Source organism: Lathamus discolor, chromosome W (assembly GCF_037157495.1).
Source record: "Lathamus discolor isolate bLatDis1 chromosome W, bLatDis1.hap1, whole genome shotgun sequence".
Taxonomy (NCBI): Eukaryota; Metazoa; Chordata; class Aves; order Psittaciformes; family Psittacidae; genus Lathamus; species Lathamus discolor.
Window position 1 is genome coordinate 36,080,163 of NC_088908.1, and position 13,607 is coordinate 36,093,769.

A 13,607-nucleotide genomic window follows, 5' to 3' on the forward strand; every position below is an offset into this window, starting at 1 on the left:
AGTTGCTGTCCCAGTAATGGTACAAAGCTGTAAAAACTACAATTCACTGTTATAGCACTGCAAACTCACCCAATGTGATTGCTCAGCCTAGACTTGAGATTCCTATACTTTTATGCTTTAAGGGCTTCTGAAAGGGATGATCAGGAGTTTTTTGCCAAAACACCTCAGGCATTTAATTCTGAAAATTAATTTCTGAATAATGTATTCCAACCCCAGGCTGCTTGTAAACCCTCACAGACTCTTTTCTCCTTGGTTTCCCATTAGCGGAGCATGTGTCTTCTCGCTGCTTTACTGTTTGCTTCCTGCCTTAGTACATGGGACACAACAATACAAGAAATTAATGGAATCATGTTAAGAGAGGGAAAAAATATCAAATTTGGTTTCATGCAGATGGGGTTTTGCTGTTGTTTGGTTTTTTTTGGTTTTTTGTTTGTTTTTTTTACACACATATTTAAATGCAGCAATTAAACTGAACTGAACAAAAAGGGGTCTTCTCAGGCTCAAAGATATGGGAGCCTCATGTCAGGTGGCAGAGATTAAAGGAAAATAGTCCAGAATTTACTCTTCATCTCATTGAAACCCTCCCTTTCGTATACCCTATAGCTTAATCCTGTCTTGCTGCCACTGAGGAAACACTACCAACAGCTTATCTTCTTGCTTTCCACTTTGTTATGTCTGAAGGACATGGGTAGGACAAGGAGGGATTTCATGTTCTGCACAGAGGTAACAATTGGTCCAGCTATGCACAAAACTCTGCCAAAAATGAAGACTTCAGCTGGCAGCTAACCTTGCCTTAGCAGTCAGGCATTTCATAGCCTCTGAGAAGGGAATAGCCATTTAATTCCTAGAGAGCCTACAGGGAACCATGTGTACACTCACCAAGGCTATTTTCTGTCCAATTAAGAGACAATAATGATTTTCTTACCTAGAACTTCCTTAAACTCCTGTGGAAGCTTTGCAGTAACAGTGATAAAGTAAAAAGCTTGAAGCAACAACTTTAAATCTGCCTCATGTCATACAGCCCAAAATCTATTAACTCAATTCACATCATATGTTTATACTCTTGCTGGGGGTTATTTATTATCACTGCTACCATCTATTATGTTAGCATGGTTTAAGCCTGTCAGGGTCCAATTGGAGAAAACCCCAGTGTCGGACCCTGCTTCATTCATAATCCCAAGAGTGAAATTAAGAGGCAAATGAGTTCTAATACCGTAATCGATTTGTTGGTTTATTATGAAAAGACAATTATTATAAAATAGGGAAATTATTGTAATAGTGATAGAACAGATTGGAAAAAGGATGCTTCATTAAGCAAGGATTTGGGTTGCAGAGAGAGAGAGAGAGTCACCACTGTGGATCCAGTGGTGTCCCAGGGATCCATCATCATTGGAGGTGGTGGGAGTCCTTCAGGGTTCATAGTCAGTATCGGAGCACTGTCCCCCAAGAGTCCATAGTAGTCGTCGGAGGTGGGTGTACTTGTGGAGGTGTCCTTCTGGAGGTACCCTTGGAGGTGTCCAGATGGAGCTGCCCTCACAGCGATGTCTCATGGAGGGTGTCCCTCAGGGTTCATAGTAGTCATCGGTGGAGAGTGCCCTCACATAGGTGTCCTCCTGGAGTCATCCTCATGGCAGTGGCTCCTTTTTGTGATTACATTTTCCCCCCTTTATAATGAGTTAGAGGGAGTACCTCTGTTCTTCATGTCACATATTACAGGTTCCTGGTGGACCAGTTTCCTTGGTCTTAGCAGCCAGCTCTTCAACTGCACATCTGTCTGCAGCAATTCCTGGGATAATGGTGAGCAATTCTCCACACCAATCCTCGGGATAATGGACAGTCTTATCTCATCTCTTTCCTACTCATAATGGACTGTGGAGTCCCATTTCAGCTCCTCACGCCCTTCTCTCAGGCAATGAACATTGGAGTCTTAACTCCTCCCACCCATCTCTGAGAAAATGCATTGGTGGAATTCCATCTCAGCTTCTCATACAAATCAGAACCATGCAGCCCCAGCTGCTTGCTCACTCCTCCCATTCTGTCTGTCCTGTACCCCCCCAATCAAAAGATCCCAGGAACTGAGATAAGAACAGTTCAGTAACTAAGTGTCATGGTTTAAACCCAAACCACAAAGCTCGTTCACTCACTCCCCCCCCTTCTTGCCCTCCCTCTACTCCTGGAGGGACAGAGAGGAGAATCGAAAAGAATGCAACTCCCACGGGTTGAGATAAGAACAGTTTAGTAACTAAGGTGTCACACAAATCACTACTGCTACCACCAATAATAATGATAAAGGAAATAACAAGGGGAAAGTATACAACACCTCAACACCAGCTGACCAATAACTCGCCCCACTCCCCACAGCCAAGCACCGACCGATACCTCCTCCAACCCTGCAGTGTCTAGCCCTTCTGGGTAACTCTCCATTACATCCTGGGCATGACGTGCTGTGGTATGGAATACCTCTTTGGCTAGTTTGGGTCAGGTGTACTGTCTCTGCTTCCTCCCGGCTTCCCCTCCTCCCTGGCAGAGCACGAGGCTCAGAAAGTCCTTGGCCAGACCAAACATTTGAGCAGCAACTAAAAAACATTGGCGTTATCAACACTGTTCCCAGGCCAAAAAATCAAAACACAGCACTGCACTAGCTACTAAGAAGGAGAAAAATAACTGCTACTGCTGAACCCAGGACACTAAGGTATAACACAAAGCAACTACCACTAATAATGATAAGGGAAATAAGGGGAGAGAGAATACAAAACTAAAAAGGGAAGGGAGAAAACACTAAACACAAGTGATGCACAATACAATTGCTTACCACTTGCCAAGATACCCAGCCCTACCCGAGCAGCAATCTGGGCCTTCTGGGTAACTCCCCCCAGTTTATACACTGGGTGTGACAGTGCTGTGGTATGGAATACCCCTTTGGCTAGTTTGGGCCAGGTGTCCTGTCTCTGCTTCCTCCTGGCTTCTTGTGCCCATCCTCCCTGGCACAGTATGAGACTGAAAAGTCCTTGATAGGAGTAAACATTACTTAGCAACAACTAAAAACATCAGTGTATTATCAGTGTTGTTCTCAGACTAAAGTTGAAAACACAGCACTGCACCAACTATTAGGAAGGAGAAAAATAACTGCTACAGATGAACCCAGGACAGCATTGAAAAGGAAAGACAGAATTCTTGAGCTGTTTTTCCATTATCCATGATTATGCGGTAATTCATCAACAAAATGGAACAAGAACATCTGACTGGGATTATTTATTACACAGCAAGGCATTTATTTTTCGTTCACTGCAACAGGAACAGTGTCCCTGTTATGGCTAGTTACCCATCTGTATCCTAACAGTTTTCAGGGAAGGATTAAACTGTCATTTGTTTTATTTCCTTACATGAAATAATCATCCTAACAGGGCTAAGGCAAGACTCGGATATTGCTGGACTTGCTACTTTAAGGTGGCATGAAAAAGAGTGACTGGATCTTCCCCAGAGCTAAAGCAAAGGATGTGAGGATGACTATGGCATGCAGCATCCCTTCCCCATCCACAACTCCACAAGTAGGTCTAAAAAACTTCTAGCACTTCTTCCCTGGAAAGAATAAGCAAAATAAGCTGCCTGATTCAGAGAAAGATAATCTGTGCCCTCAGTAAGAGCAAACTAGGGAAAACTATTTGCTAGAAGAATGCACCTTGCAGCTACTGCCAAAGGTTTTGATGGATGTATCTGCACTTTGGACAGCTTTATGGCTGTGCAGTGGAAATTGCTCATAATGAATAACATCTACATTTCTTTAATACCTTTTGTCCAGAAATCAAAAGCACTTTTCAAAGACAGGCCCCAATTTTGAACACTTAACACTAGCAGCTCCTCATGTCATACATTTATGGACCAGTTTGTTTGGAAACAACTTGGTGGCCAAAGCTCTCTGGTACTGGCTATGCTTTAAGCAACAACTGAGCTCTCTCAAAAAATACGACCCACACATCATTTCACTGCTGAAGTGCAACTGCCTCTGGGGTGGAAGAGACCCATGCTGGAGCAGCTGCACTGTTGTGAACCTCAACAGGGACAGCTCAGCAAAAGAGGGAGAGCCCTGCTCTTCGAAGAGGCAACAAACACTTCTAAGGATCAGGTAATGGTTTTTCTCAAGATCTTGCCTTCATGGACCATATGCAATATTGCAGCAAATTCCATGCATCGCCTTTGATAGAGATGACCTGTCTTGAGTGGAAGTTAAAGAACCAGGTATCACATACGAGACATCAACCACAGCTCTGGGGACTCTGCTCTGGCAGGAGCCATTCTGACACAGAAAACAGCAATGTTAGAGGAGAGTTAAAACAACGACACCTATAGAATGTTAAACATTTCTAACAGTTTCAGTAAGAAGAATCACAGAATCATAGAATGGTTAGGGTTGGAAAAGACCTCAAGATCATCTAGTTCCAACCCCTCTGCCACAGGCAGGGGCACTACACACTAAACCATGCCACCTGTAACTCCATCCAACCTGGCTTTGAACACTGACAGGGACAGAGCATTCACAACTTCCTTGGGCAACCTATTCCAGTGCCTCACCACCCTCACAGCAAAGAACTTCTTCCTTATACCTAACCTAAACTTCGCCTGTTTAAGTTTGGACCTGTTACCCCTTGTCCTATCACTACAGTCCCTAATGAAGAGTCCTTCTCCAGCATCCTTGTAGGCCCCCTTCAGATATTGGAAGGCTGCTATGAGGTCTCCACACATCCTTCTCTTCTCCAGGCTGAACAGCCCCAACTTCCTCAGCTTGTCCTCATAGGGGAGGTTCTCCAGCCCCTTTATCATCCTTGTGGCCCTCCTCCAGACTTACTCCATAAGTTCCATGTCCTTCTTATGCTGAGGACACCAGAACTGCACGCAGCACTCCAAGTGGGGTCTCATGAGAGCAGAGAGGAAGGGCAGGATAACCTCCTTCGACCTGCTGGTCACGCTGCTTCTGATGCAGCCAAGGATATGGTTGGCTTTCTCAGCTGCGAGCACACACTGAAGCCAGCTCATGTTCAGTTTCTCATCAACCAACACCCCCAAGTCCTTCTCCGCAGGGCTGATCTGAATCTCTTCTTTGCCCAATATGTAGCTGTGCCTGGGATTACCCCAACCCTGGTGCAGGACTTTGCACTTGGTTGAACTTCATGAGGTTGGCATTGGCCCACCTCTCAAGAGTGTCAAGGTCCCTCTGGATGCCATTCCTTCCCTCCAGCATATCAACCAAATCACACAACTTCGTGTTGTTGGCAAACTTGCTAAGGGTGCACTCAATCCCACTGTCCATATTGCTGATAATGATGTTGAACAGGATCAGTCCCAACACTGACCCCTGAGGGACACGATTTGTCACTGGTCTCCTGTTGGACATTGAGCCGTTGTCCACAATTCTCTGCATGCAGCCATCCAGCCAATTCTTTATCCACTGAATGGTCCATACATTGTATTTATATCCCTCCAGTTTAGAGACAAGGAGACAGTGTCAAACACTTTGCACAAGTCCAGGTAGATGACATCAGCTACTCTGCCCCTGTCCATCAGGTTTGTAGCCCCATCATAGAAGGCCACCAAATTAGTCAGGCTGGATTTCCCCTTAGTGAAGCTATGCTGACTGTCACCAAGCACCTCATCATTTTTCATGTGCCTTAGCATGCTTTCCAGGAGAATCTGCCAGGCACAGAGGTGAGACTGACTGGTCTGTAGTTCCCTAGGTCATCCATTTTCCCCTTCTTGAAAATGGGGGTTATATTTCCTTTTTTCCAGTCATCAGGAACTTCACCTGACTGCCATGATTTTTCAAATATGATGGCCAGTGGCTTAGCAACCTCATCCCCCAGCTCATTCAGGACCCGTGGATGGATTTCAACAGGTCTCATGGACTTGTACACATTCAGGTTCCTAAGATGGTCTCAAACCAGATCCTCTCCTACAGTGGGCCCAAGGTCTTCATTCTCACAGTCCCTGCGTCTGCCTTCCAAGACTTGGGTGGTGTGGTCAGAGTATTTGCTGGTGAATACTGAGGCAAAGAAGTCATTGAGAACCTCAGCCTTCTCCAAATCCAGGGTAGCCGTTTCTCACATTTCCTTCCAGACAGGGCCCATGTTATCCCTAGTCTGTCTTCTGTTTGCAAAATACCTATTGAAGCCCTTACTGTTATATTTGACATCCCTGGCCAGACTCAGTTCTAACTGGGCCTTAGCTTTTCTGACCTGGTCCCTAGTTTCCCGGACAATATCCCCATATTTTTCCCAGGCTGCTTGACCTTGTTTCCACCTTTTATAAGTCTCTTTTTTCCTTCTAGTGTGAGGTGTCCCTGGCCATGGCAGGGGGTTTGGAACTAGGGGATCTTAAGGCCCTTTCCAACACTAACTATTCTATGATTCTAAGTTTTCTCAGCAGTTCTTTATCCATCCATGGAGGCCTCCTGCCCTTCTTACCCCATTTCCTTTATGACAGGACACAACACTCCTGAGCCTGGAGCAAGTGATCCTTAAATATCAACCAGTATTCTTGTGCCCCACTGCCCTCTAGGGCTTTATCACATGGAACCTTACTAAGCAGGTTCCTGAGGAGGCCAAAGTCTGCTCTCTTGAAGTCCAGGGCAGTGAGCTTGCTGCACGCTCTTCTCACTCTCCTGAGGAACTCAAACTCAACCATCTCATGATCGCTACAGCCAAGGCTGCCTTGGAGCATCACATTCCCCACCAGCCCCTCCATGTTGTTGAGCACGAGGTCAAGCCTAGCACCTCTCCTTGTCCGCTCCTCTATTACTTGCAGAAGGAAGTTGTCTTTCACACAATCAAGGAACCTCCTGGATTGCTTTTGCCGGGCCATACCGTCCCTCCAATAGATACTGGGGTGGTTGAAGACCCCCCCATGAGGGCAAGGGCCTGCAAGTCTGAAGTAACTCTGCATTGCTCCAAGCATTCATTACAGGTGCTGGCATCTGACTGGGAGCATTGGGATGGATTGATGCCCCCCTCCCCCAACACATCTAATATAAAGCTGCCTTAACCAGCCTGGCAAATCTCCTACCAAAGCAGCTCTTCCCCTTTTTCTCAGACCAGCTCCACCAGCCTCCAGTAGACCTGGCCTCCCAAATTAAGTCCAATGTTCTAAATAACCAAACCCCTGACTATGGCACCATCATTCTAACCATTTATTAACCTGCCAAATCTGCCTGGCCTTTTCAAGGTCCTCCCCTTTGACCTGGAGGATCAATGAAAAAACTGAGCCCCAACCACCTTTCCCAGGGCTCTGAAGTCCTTCTTAATGCTTTCCAGGCTACTGGTGTCAATATCACTAGCACCCACATGGACCACTAGAAGTAGGCAGTAGTCAGTAGGACTTACCAGACCAGGCAGCCTCTCAGCAATATCCCTGATCAGAGCCCCCAGTAGGCAATACACCTCCCTTGAAATTGGGTTAGACCGATGGATGGGTACTTCTACCTTTCAAGGTGGAATCACCTACTACTACGATCCACCACTTTTTTCCAGATGCACTAGTAGTAATCCTCTTTACTGGTGTGGCAGCTGGTTGTTCATTTGGTGTGGTGGGTGTTGCCTCATTAGCCCCTTGCAGAGATGTTATGTGGTTCTGGGTGGGGATGTCAGGTTTTGGAGGAAGCCCCTTGCTTTTGTCTTCTTCCTCTTTTTTTGTTTTGTTTACAAGTTCCCAACCTCCTGGATTAATGTCCTCCTTTTCTGTATGTGCTATGGTGGATGCTTGTGGCCCCTGCACAGTTTGGGCCTAGAGCAAGCAGTCCAGCTTCCTCTCAGCTTCCCTGCTATCTTAGTCTATTGACAGTCTCCTGCAGCTTAGCCACCTGGTACAGGAGGTCCTCCACCAGGGTACACCGAGTGCAGCCCTGTCTGTTATTCACTCTTGCCTCAAGAGACAAGTTGAGGCACTTTCTACGCTGAGGTCTACACTGCAGCCAGGGTAGCCAGTACAGAGCTCCCAGATTGAGACTGGGCCCTGGCCCTAAAGTGAGTTCTCACCATCTCGCTCACCTGCCTGCCCACCCTGCCACACCACAGCCTGTTTACCCACTCTGTTCATCATGCTCCCCAGGGGGTGTTTTATCCACTCAGGGTTGTGCCATCCTTCCATCCCTTCTGGCACCGCCCCCTCTGAGTCAGCTGCTTGCATCAGCAGAGCTGCTGGCTCCTGGGCAAGTCCTATAGAGGACTTGAGGCTCTCTCCGTGGCTCTTGCCATTCAGGATCGAGACTCCTGGACACTGAGTTTTCCCCATGCTTCAGTGCTGAAGTCATCCTCTCTGGAGCTACTCACCTCGGAGAATAACAAATGAAAAATCGACTCCTCACAACTGTCCTTGGCAATCCATGGAAAGATCATCCTGCTGTTGCAAACCTAACCTAACACATGCCCCTCCAATTCAGTTGTTACTACATGGATTTCACTACTGACCCCAGCCTGACAGCACAGTACCTCCTGCCCAATTTTCTGAAGCTGCTCTGCTTTCTAATTCCTGTTATCTTTGTGTCATACTTGAAATAACCAGGTCACAAGCTGCAGGGTCACAATTCTAGAGCTGTGACCTGGCTCCCATACCTATAGGAGCATCTAATTCTCCTGATCTGCTCCCAGGCAAACAAAAGCTAAGGAAGAGCAAGGACATGACCCGGAGACAGTATTTTCTTAGCTGGAATACAATTATAACATAGGTAAACTACCTCTGTTACCTCCACAAATTAAAATAATCTTTTTCATATGCTCTTAAGAATTACATCCCTGACATCACACTACCATACGGTCAGTAGGGAATCCATGTGTAAAGCTGCACTAAGATTTGGAGTTACAATAGAGACTGAATTTCTGTTATACAGAAAAAGCATTTGGCTATCTGATTTGGACTGAAAACACCTCTTTTTAGAAAGGATTGAGGTTTCCAAGTGGTTAAGAGCAAGACCTGGGAATATGAAGGAGTTAAATAATTTCCTTTTTAATTGCTACTTTGCAGCCTTTTCCTCCAACTTTGAGAAAAGCTTTGAGCTTTTGGTCCACAGAACTCTAAAATAAGTTGGTTTATTTTATTAGGGAAATAAGACAATTCCTAGTATTCTTGCTATAACATTTGCTCAGGGGAAGCTGAGAGGAGATGAAATCACTTTCTGAGAAGCAGCTGGCTTAACATGTGCAGGGACAATGTCAGAATTAGATTTCTTTTGCTGATTTACACAGCCATGAGTCCCTTGGTCTGCTTCTCTCCCATCCCTCTGTGCTACTGGGAATCTGCCAAGACACACCTGTGGGAGGTTTGGGCCTTAAATATGTGCCTTAAATGTCCCAACAGTTCCCTAACATGTAGAGTTTATTCCTATCAGACCCTTAACCTCAGTTTTCTTGGGAAAATCACTGCAAATATCTCCCTTCAGAAGCTGATTATAAAACATGTCTAAGAACTAAAGAGGTTTCCTTACCCCTTGAAAACAGAATGTTCTCCAAAAGATTAAGATTTTTAGATTTGAAATTCTCATGTTTAGGCTGGAATTACAAGCTAATAACAACAGTCATGTCATTAAGTTTGGATGAAAGCTTTTGACCATGGGGAAAGCACATTCCAACACAGTTCAAAATAAAAACCTCAAAGATCTGAGCCATCAAAACAGGAACACATTTAAATTATAACAAGAAACATTTTCTGCACAAAATACAATTTGCTCTTTTCAACAGGCTTCAGGCTGAGAGTAAAGGTGTAACACATGAAGGCAAATATGGCTTGTATTTAGGGAATTTATATGATTTTTATGGATTGCATTGATGAGAAATGCATTTGCACACTCTAAACTGCCAGTAACATTTTTGTTGTGGGATATATTTTGAATAATTCCTTTGCAAAAAGCACAGCCATATTTTCATTAGAAATGGAAAGTCGTTCTGGAAGACCCAAGCTGGTATTTTAATAAATAAAGGTGGTACAAGTTCAACATACTGATTCCCCAATTCATCATCCTCCAAGCTAAAATATATCATTCCTCTCTCATTTCAATTCCCAACCATGCTGTCCTCTTAATTATAAATGGTCTGCCACTTATCAAATTATTCTCTGTATCCTGCACAATCCTCACCCTTAATTGCACAAATATTTTATTTTTGGAACAACACAGCTCAGCAACAAGTTTTAATTTTTCTTTTCATGACTTAGTCCCTATTACAGTAAAGCATTTGTGAAAGCCCTGTGTGCATGGAGAAAAAATTAGTTTCTCCTCCGTGGCTAAATAGTTTTTACCTAATCACAAGGCATCTCCACATCACTCTGAGCAGGGCAGTGATTAAAACTGTGCCTGCAACAAAGCAGCATTGTACATGGTGATGATTTGCTCCGGTCAAAAATGTCTCCCCTCTTGTTATGATTGGTATTCCCCAGGTGTTTGACTTTGAGCTCTAGCTTGGCAGGCAAGCCTTTGTGGCTGCAATTCAAGTCCCAGGCTTGAGCAGCTCCAGTGTTTATTTTCATAATTTACACTTTGTGATGACTTATGGACAGTTATGTATGTGGTTTCATAGCCACCACTTCAAACCAAGGGCCTGATCCTGCCATTATTGAGTTAGTGGTAAATGCTTCCCAATTCCAGCACTGGCAGGAGGCCTCAGATGAGTAAACTGTGTCTCAAAGCAAACAAATCAATAGAAAAGAAGAATTTGGTTTAAAAACAAAACAGACCCCCCCCCCCCCCCAAGCCTGAATCTTACTTACTAGGAAGTCTTCTTCACAGTACACCTTGCCATTGACATTGTAGAACGCTTTTCCTCGCAGTCTTCTCCCTGTTAAAATACAGTATTGTCAGGATTTTGTGCTCCATGCCCAAACCCAGTCATTACTCAGAACGCAAAGTGGAAAGCATGCCCTGCTGTGCCTGTCTGCATGACCAGCTCCTGGCCCCTCTCCTCTCCCAGGCTCCATCCAGAGACATGGGTGATCATTTGGCTCTTAGTTCCATCTCCATCCTGATTTAACAAATTCCTTATCAACTAAATGTTGCTTCTAAGTGCAGGTCACAGAACCCAGCTGATAGCAGTTCCTGGAAAAAACTGAAATCTAAACCCAAAAATTACTACGGGGGGGGGGGGGGGGGGGGGGGGGGAGGCTAATTTGTAAATTGAGACCATTTCCTTAGCAGGTGAAATCACAACAGGCATACATCCACTGCAATCAGCATCAGCAAGGTGTTTGTCTCTGAAGGAACAAACAAGGGACACTGCAAATGGATCTTCCTGTCCCCTTTACAAATATTAATACATTCAGCAGCTACACCCACAGCTGCCTACATTACTAAAGCAGTACAAGGCACACATGATGGAGGGAAGGGCAGAAAAATCCCACTGAAAACAAGAGATTTCATTTTCAAGCTTAAACATTTGCCATTTCATTAGCACTTTTGGAACTCTATTGACAAAGCCTATGATCATCATTAACTTATGGCTCTCTTTACAGCTAAGAATGCACAACAGACTCCAGAGAGTCACAACAAAAAGGATTAAAATCAGGAATTCAAAAACCACCCAGCCTAAGCAGTTCTCCAATAGAATATATCAGATCTGTTTTACACCAGAGCTGTTCCACTGAAAGCATCACCATTTTGTCAATGAAAACCAGTGAGGGAGAAGGGAAACCACACTCACCCTGACTCACCTTATTTCCACTCTGTGCCAGAGTCCCACTGGCCAAAGCTCCCAAACGTTTGGGTGCTCTCACAAGCAGTTTGCAGCCTTGGCAAATAGGGCACAGTGCCTACCATGGGCTGTGTACCTGCTGCTGTTAGCAGTGACACAGAGCGAGGAAGAGGGCAAGACGCTCTTTATTTACAGGTCAACAAATGAGCCCCCCAGTCACTGCTGAAGCTTTTACTCCACAGAGTAAGCCTGGATGTCTCCTACTGAGGCAGAGTGAGTAGATCCACCATAAACACTGCTGGTCTTTGCAGAGGGTTTTACTCCAAGGGCCATCGAGCTGAGCCAGCTGGCCGAGCAAAGGACAGGAGTGCTCTCCAGGATTTCCATAAGCAATGTTGAGAAAAATATGACTAATTTTCAGTGCTCAAAAGTGCCTTTTACTTGTTGACACTGTGATCTGATCCTGGGAAACACTGTGTGGCACGAAGAAGTTGGGATCTGGGTTGATGCTTTTGGGAAAACACATGCTGCATGTGGTTGTCTGGTGAATTTCCTGTCGTGGCCAAGAGAAATGCTTCTTTTGTGTGCACATTCTTGGGCTGTTGATCTCACAGGCTGCCGTCTCCATACTTCTGGTAGGTGGAGTCAGCTCTTGTTTGTCTTTCTAGCTGCCTGGTAGACCTGGTGGGGACCAGGAGCCAGGTGGGATGGGCAATGCACTGAGACTGTCCTATCTCCTCCGGGACTCTTAGGTCAAACTGGTCCATCCTACATGACACACTGTTCTGGGTTCAACAGTAGCAGTCATTTTTCTCCTTCTTAGTAGCTGGTGCAGCGCTGTGTTTTGAATTTTGGCCTAGGAACAGAGCTGATAACACAAATGTTTTAGTCTGACCAAGGACTTTCTGAGTCTCATGCTCTGCCAGGGACAAGAGGAAGCTGGGAGGAAGCAGAGACAGGACACCTGACCCAAACTAGCCAAAGAGGTATTCCATACCACAGCACATCATGCCCAGGATGTAACGGAAAGTTACCCAGAAGGGCTAGTTGACTGCAGGGTTGGAGGAGGTATCGGTCAGTGCTTGGTCAGGTGGGGTTGGGCGAGTTATCGGTCAGTTGGTGCTGAGGTGTTGTATTCTCTTCCCTTTATCATTATTATTATTGGTGGTAGCAGTAGTGATTTGTGTTATACCTTAGTTATTAAACTGTTCTTATCTCAACCCGTGGGAGTTGCATTCTTTCAATTCTCGTTCCCATCCCTCCAGGAGCAGGGGGAGGGCAAGAAGGGGGGGAGTGAGTGAACGAGCTGTGTGGCTGGGTTTAAACCACGACACACACAAACAAGGCATGGGGCTGGGACAGCAATTAGTTGGTCACAGGGCCTCTCTCAACTGATGTGGGAACAATCACCTCTGGATCTTCCTCCCTACGTATCCAAGCTGTTATAAACCTCTCCAGTGAAAGGTAAAGGAAAGGTAAATGGAAAGGAATGAAGAAAACGAAAGAGGCCAGAATGGCTTTTTAAAGTTGGCTCTGACACAGAATTTACACAGCTTGTCTTTAAATGATGGAAGTCAAGTGGCTACACCCAGAACAGGGACTTGCCTTGGACTGATGCAGCACTTACCCCTTGCTCACACACACCACCAGTGCAGAGCCAGGGCTTTTGCTTCAGGTGGAGAAGCACTGGCCATTACCCTCACCAAACACCACTATGGTTGGAGGCAGTAGAGATAATTAGGGACAAATCCTGAACTCCGTTGCTGGAGGGATCTCTGCAGGAAAGGAACACCCTAATTTGGGGAGGTGTCAGCATCTCCCAAGGCACTGCAGAAAGTTCATGAGGACCTATACATCCCACTTTGTATCCCAGTGTGAAGAGCCTGGCAGTGCCAAGGTTGATAGAAATTACCCAAATTTTGCTCTTGTTTCCATAGCACAGCATCA

General features: G+C 45.4%; 1 protein-coding gene across 4 annotated transcripts in view; it reads right to left on the reverse strand.

The window, feature by feature from the left end:
• Positions 1 to 13,607, reverse strand: part of LOC136004338 (Wilms tumor protein 1-interacting protein homolog) — a 130,367-nt gene that overhangs the window by 37,333 nt on the left and 79,427 nt on the right. For 2 of the 4 annotated variants that reach the window (XM_065660767.1, XM_065660766.1), the window contains one exon: positions 10,744 to 10,811. In XM_065660767.1, the coding sequence (XP_065516839.1) occupies positions 10,744 to 10,811 (68 nt within the window). Of the gene's footprint in view, positions 1 to 1,218; positions 1,821 to 10,743; positions 10,812 to 13,607 lie in introns of those variants that run through there. The other 2 variants (XM_065660769.1, XM_065660770.1) reach the window with 2 other exon arrangements.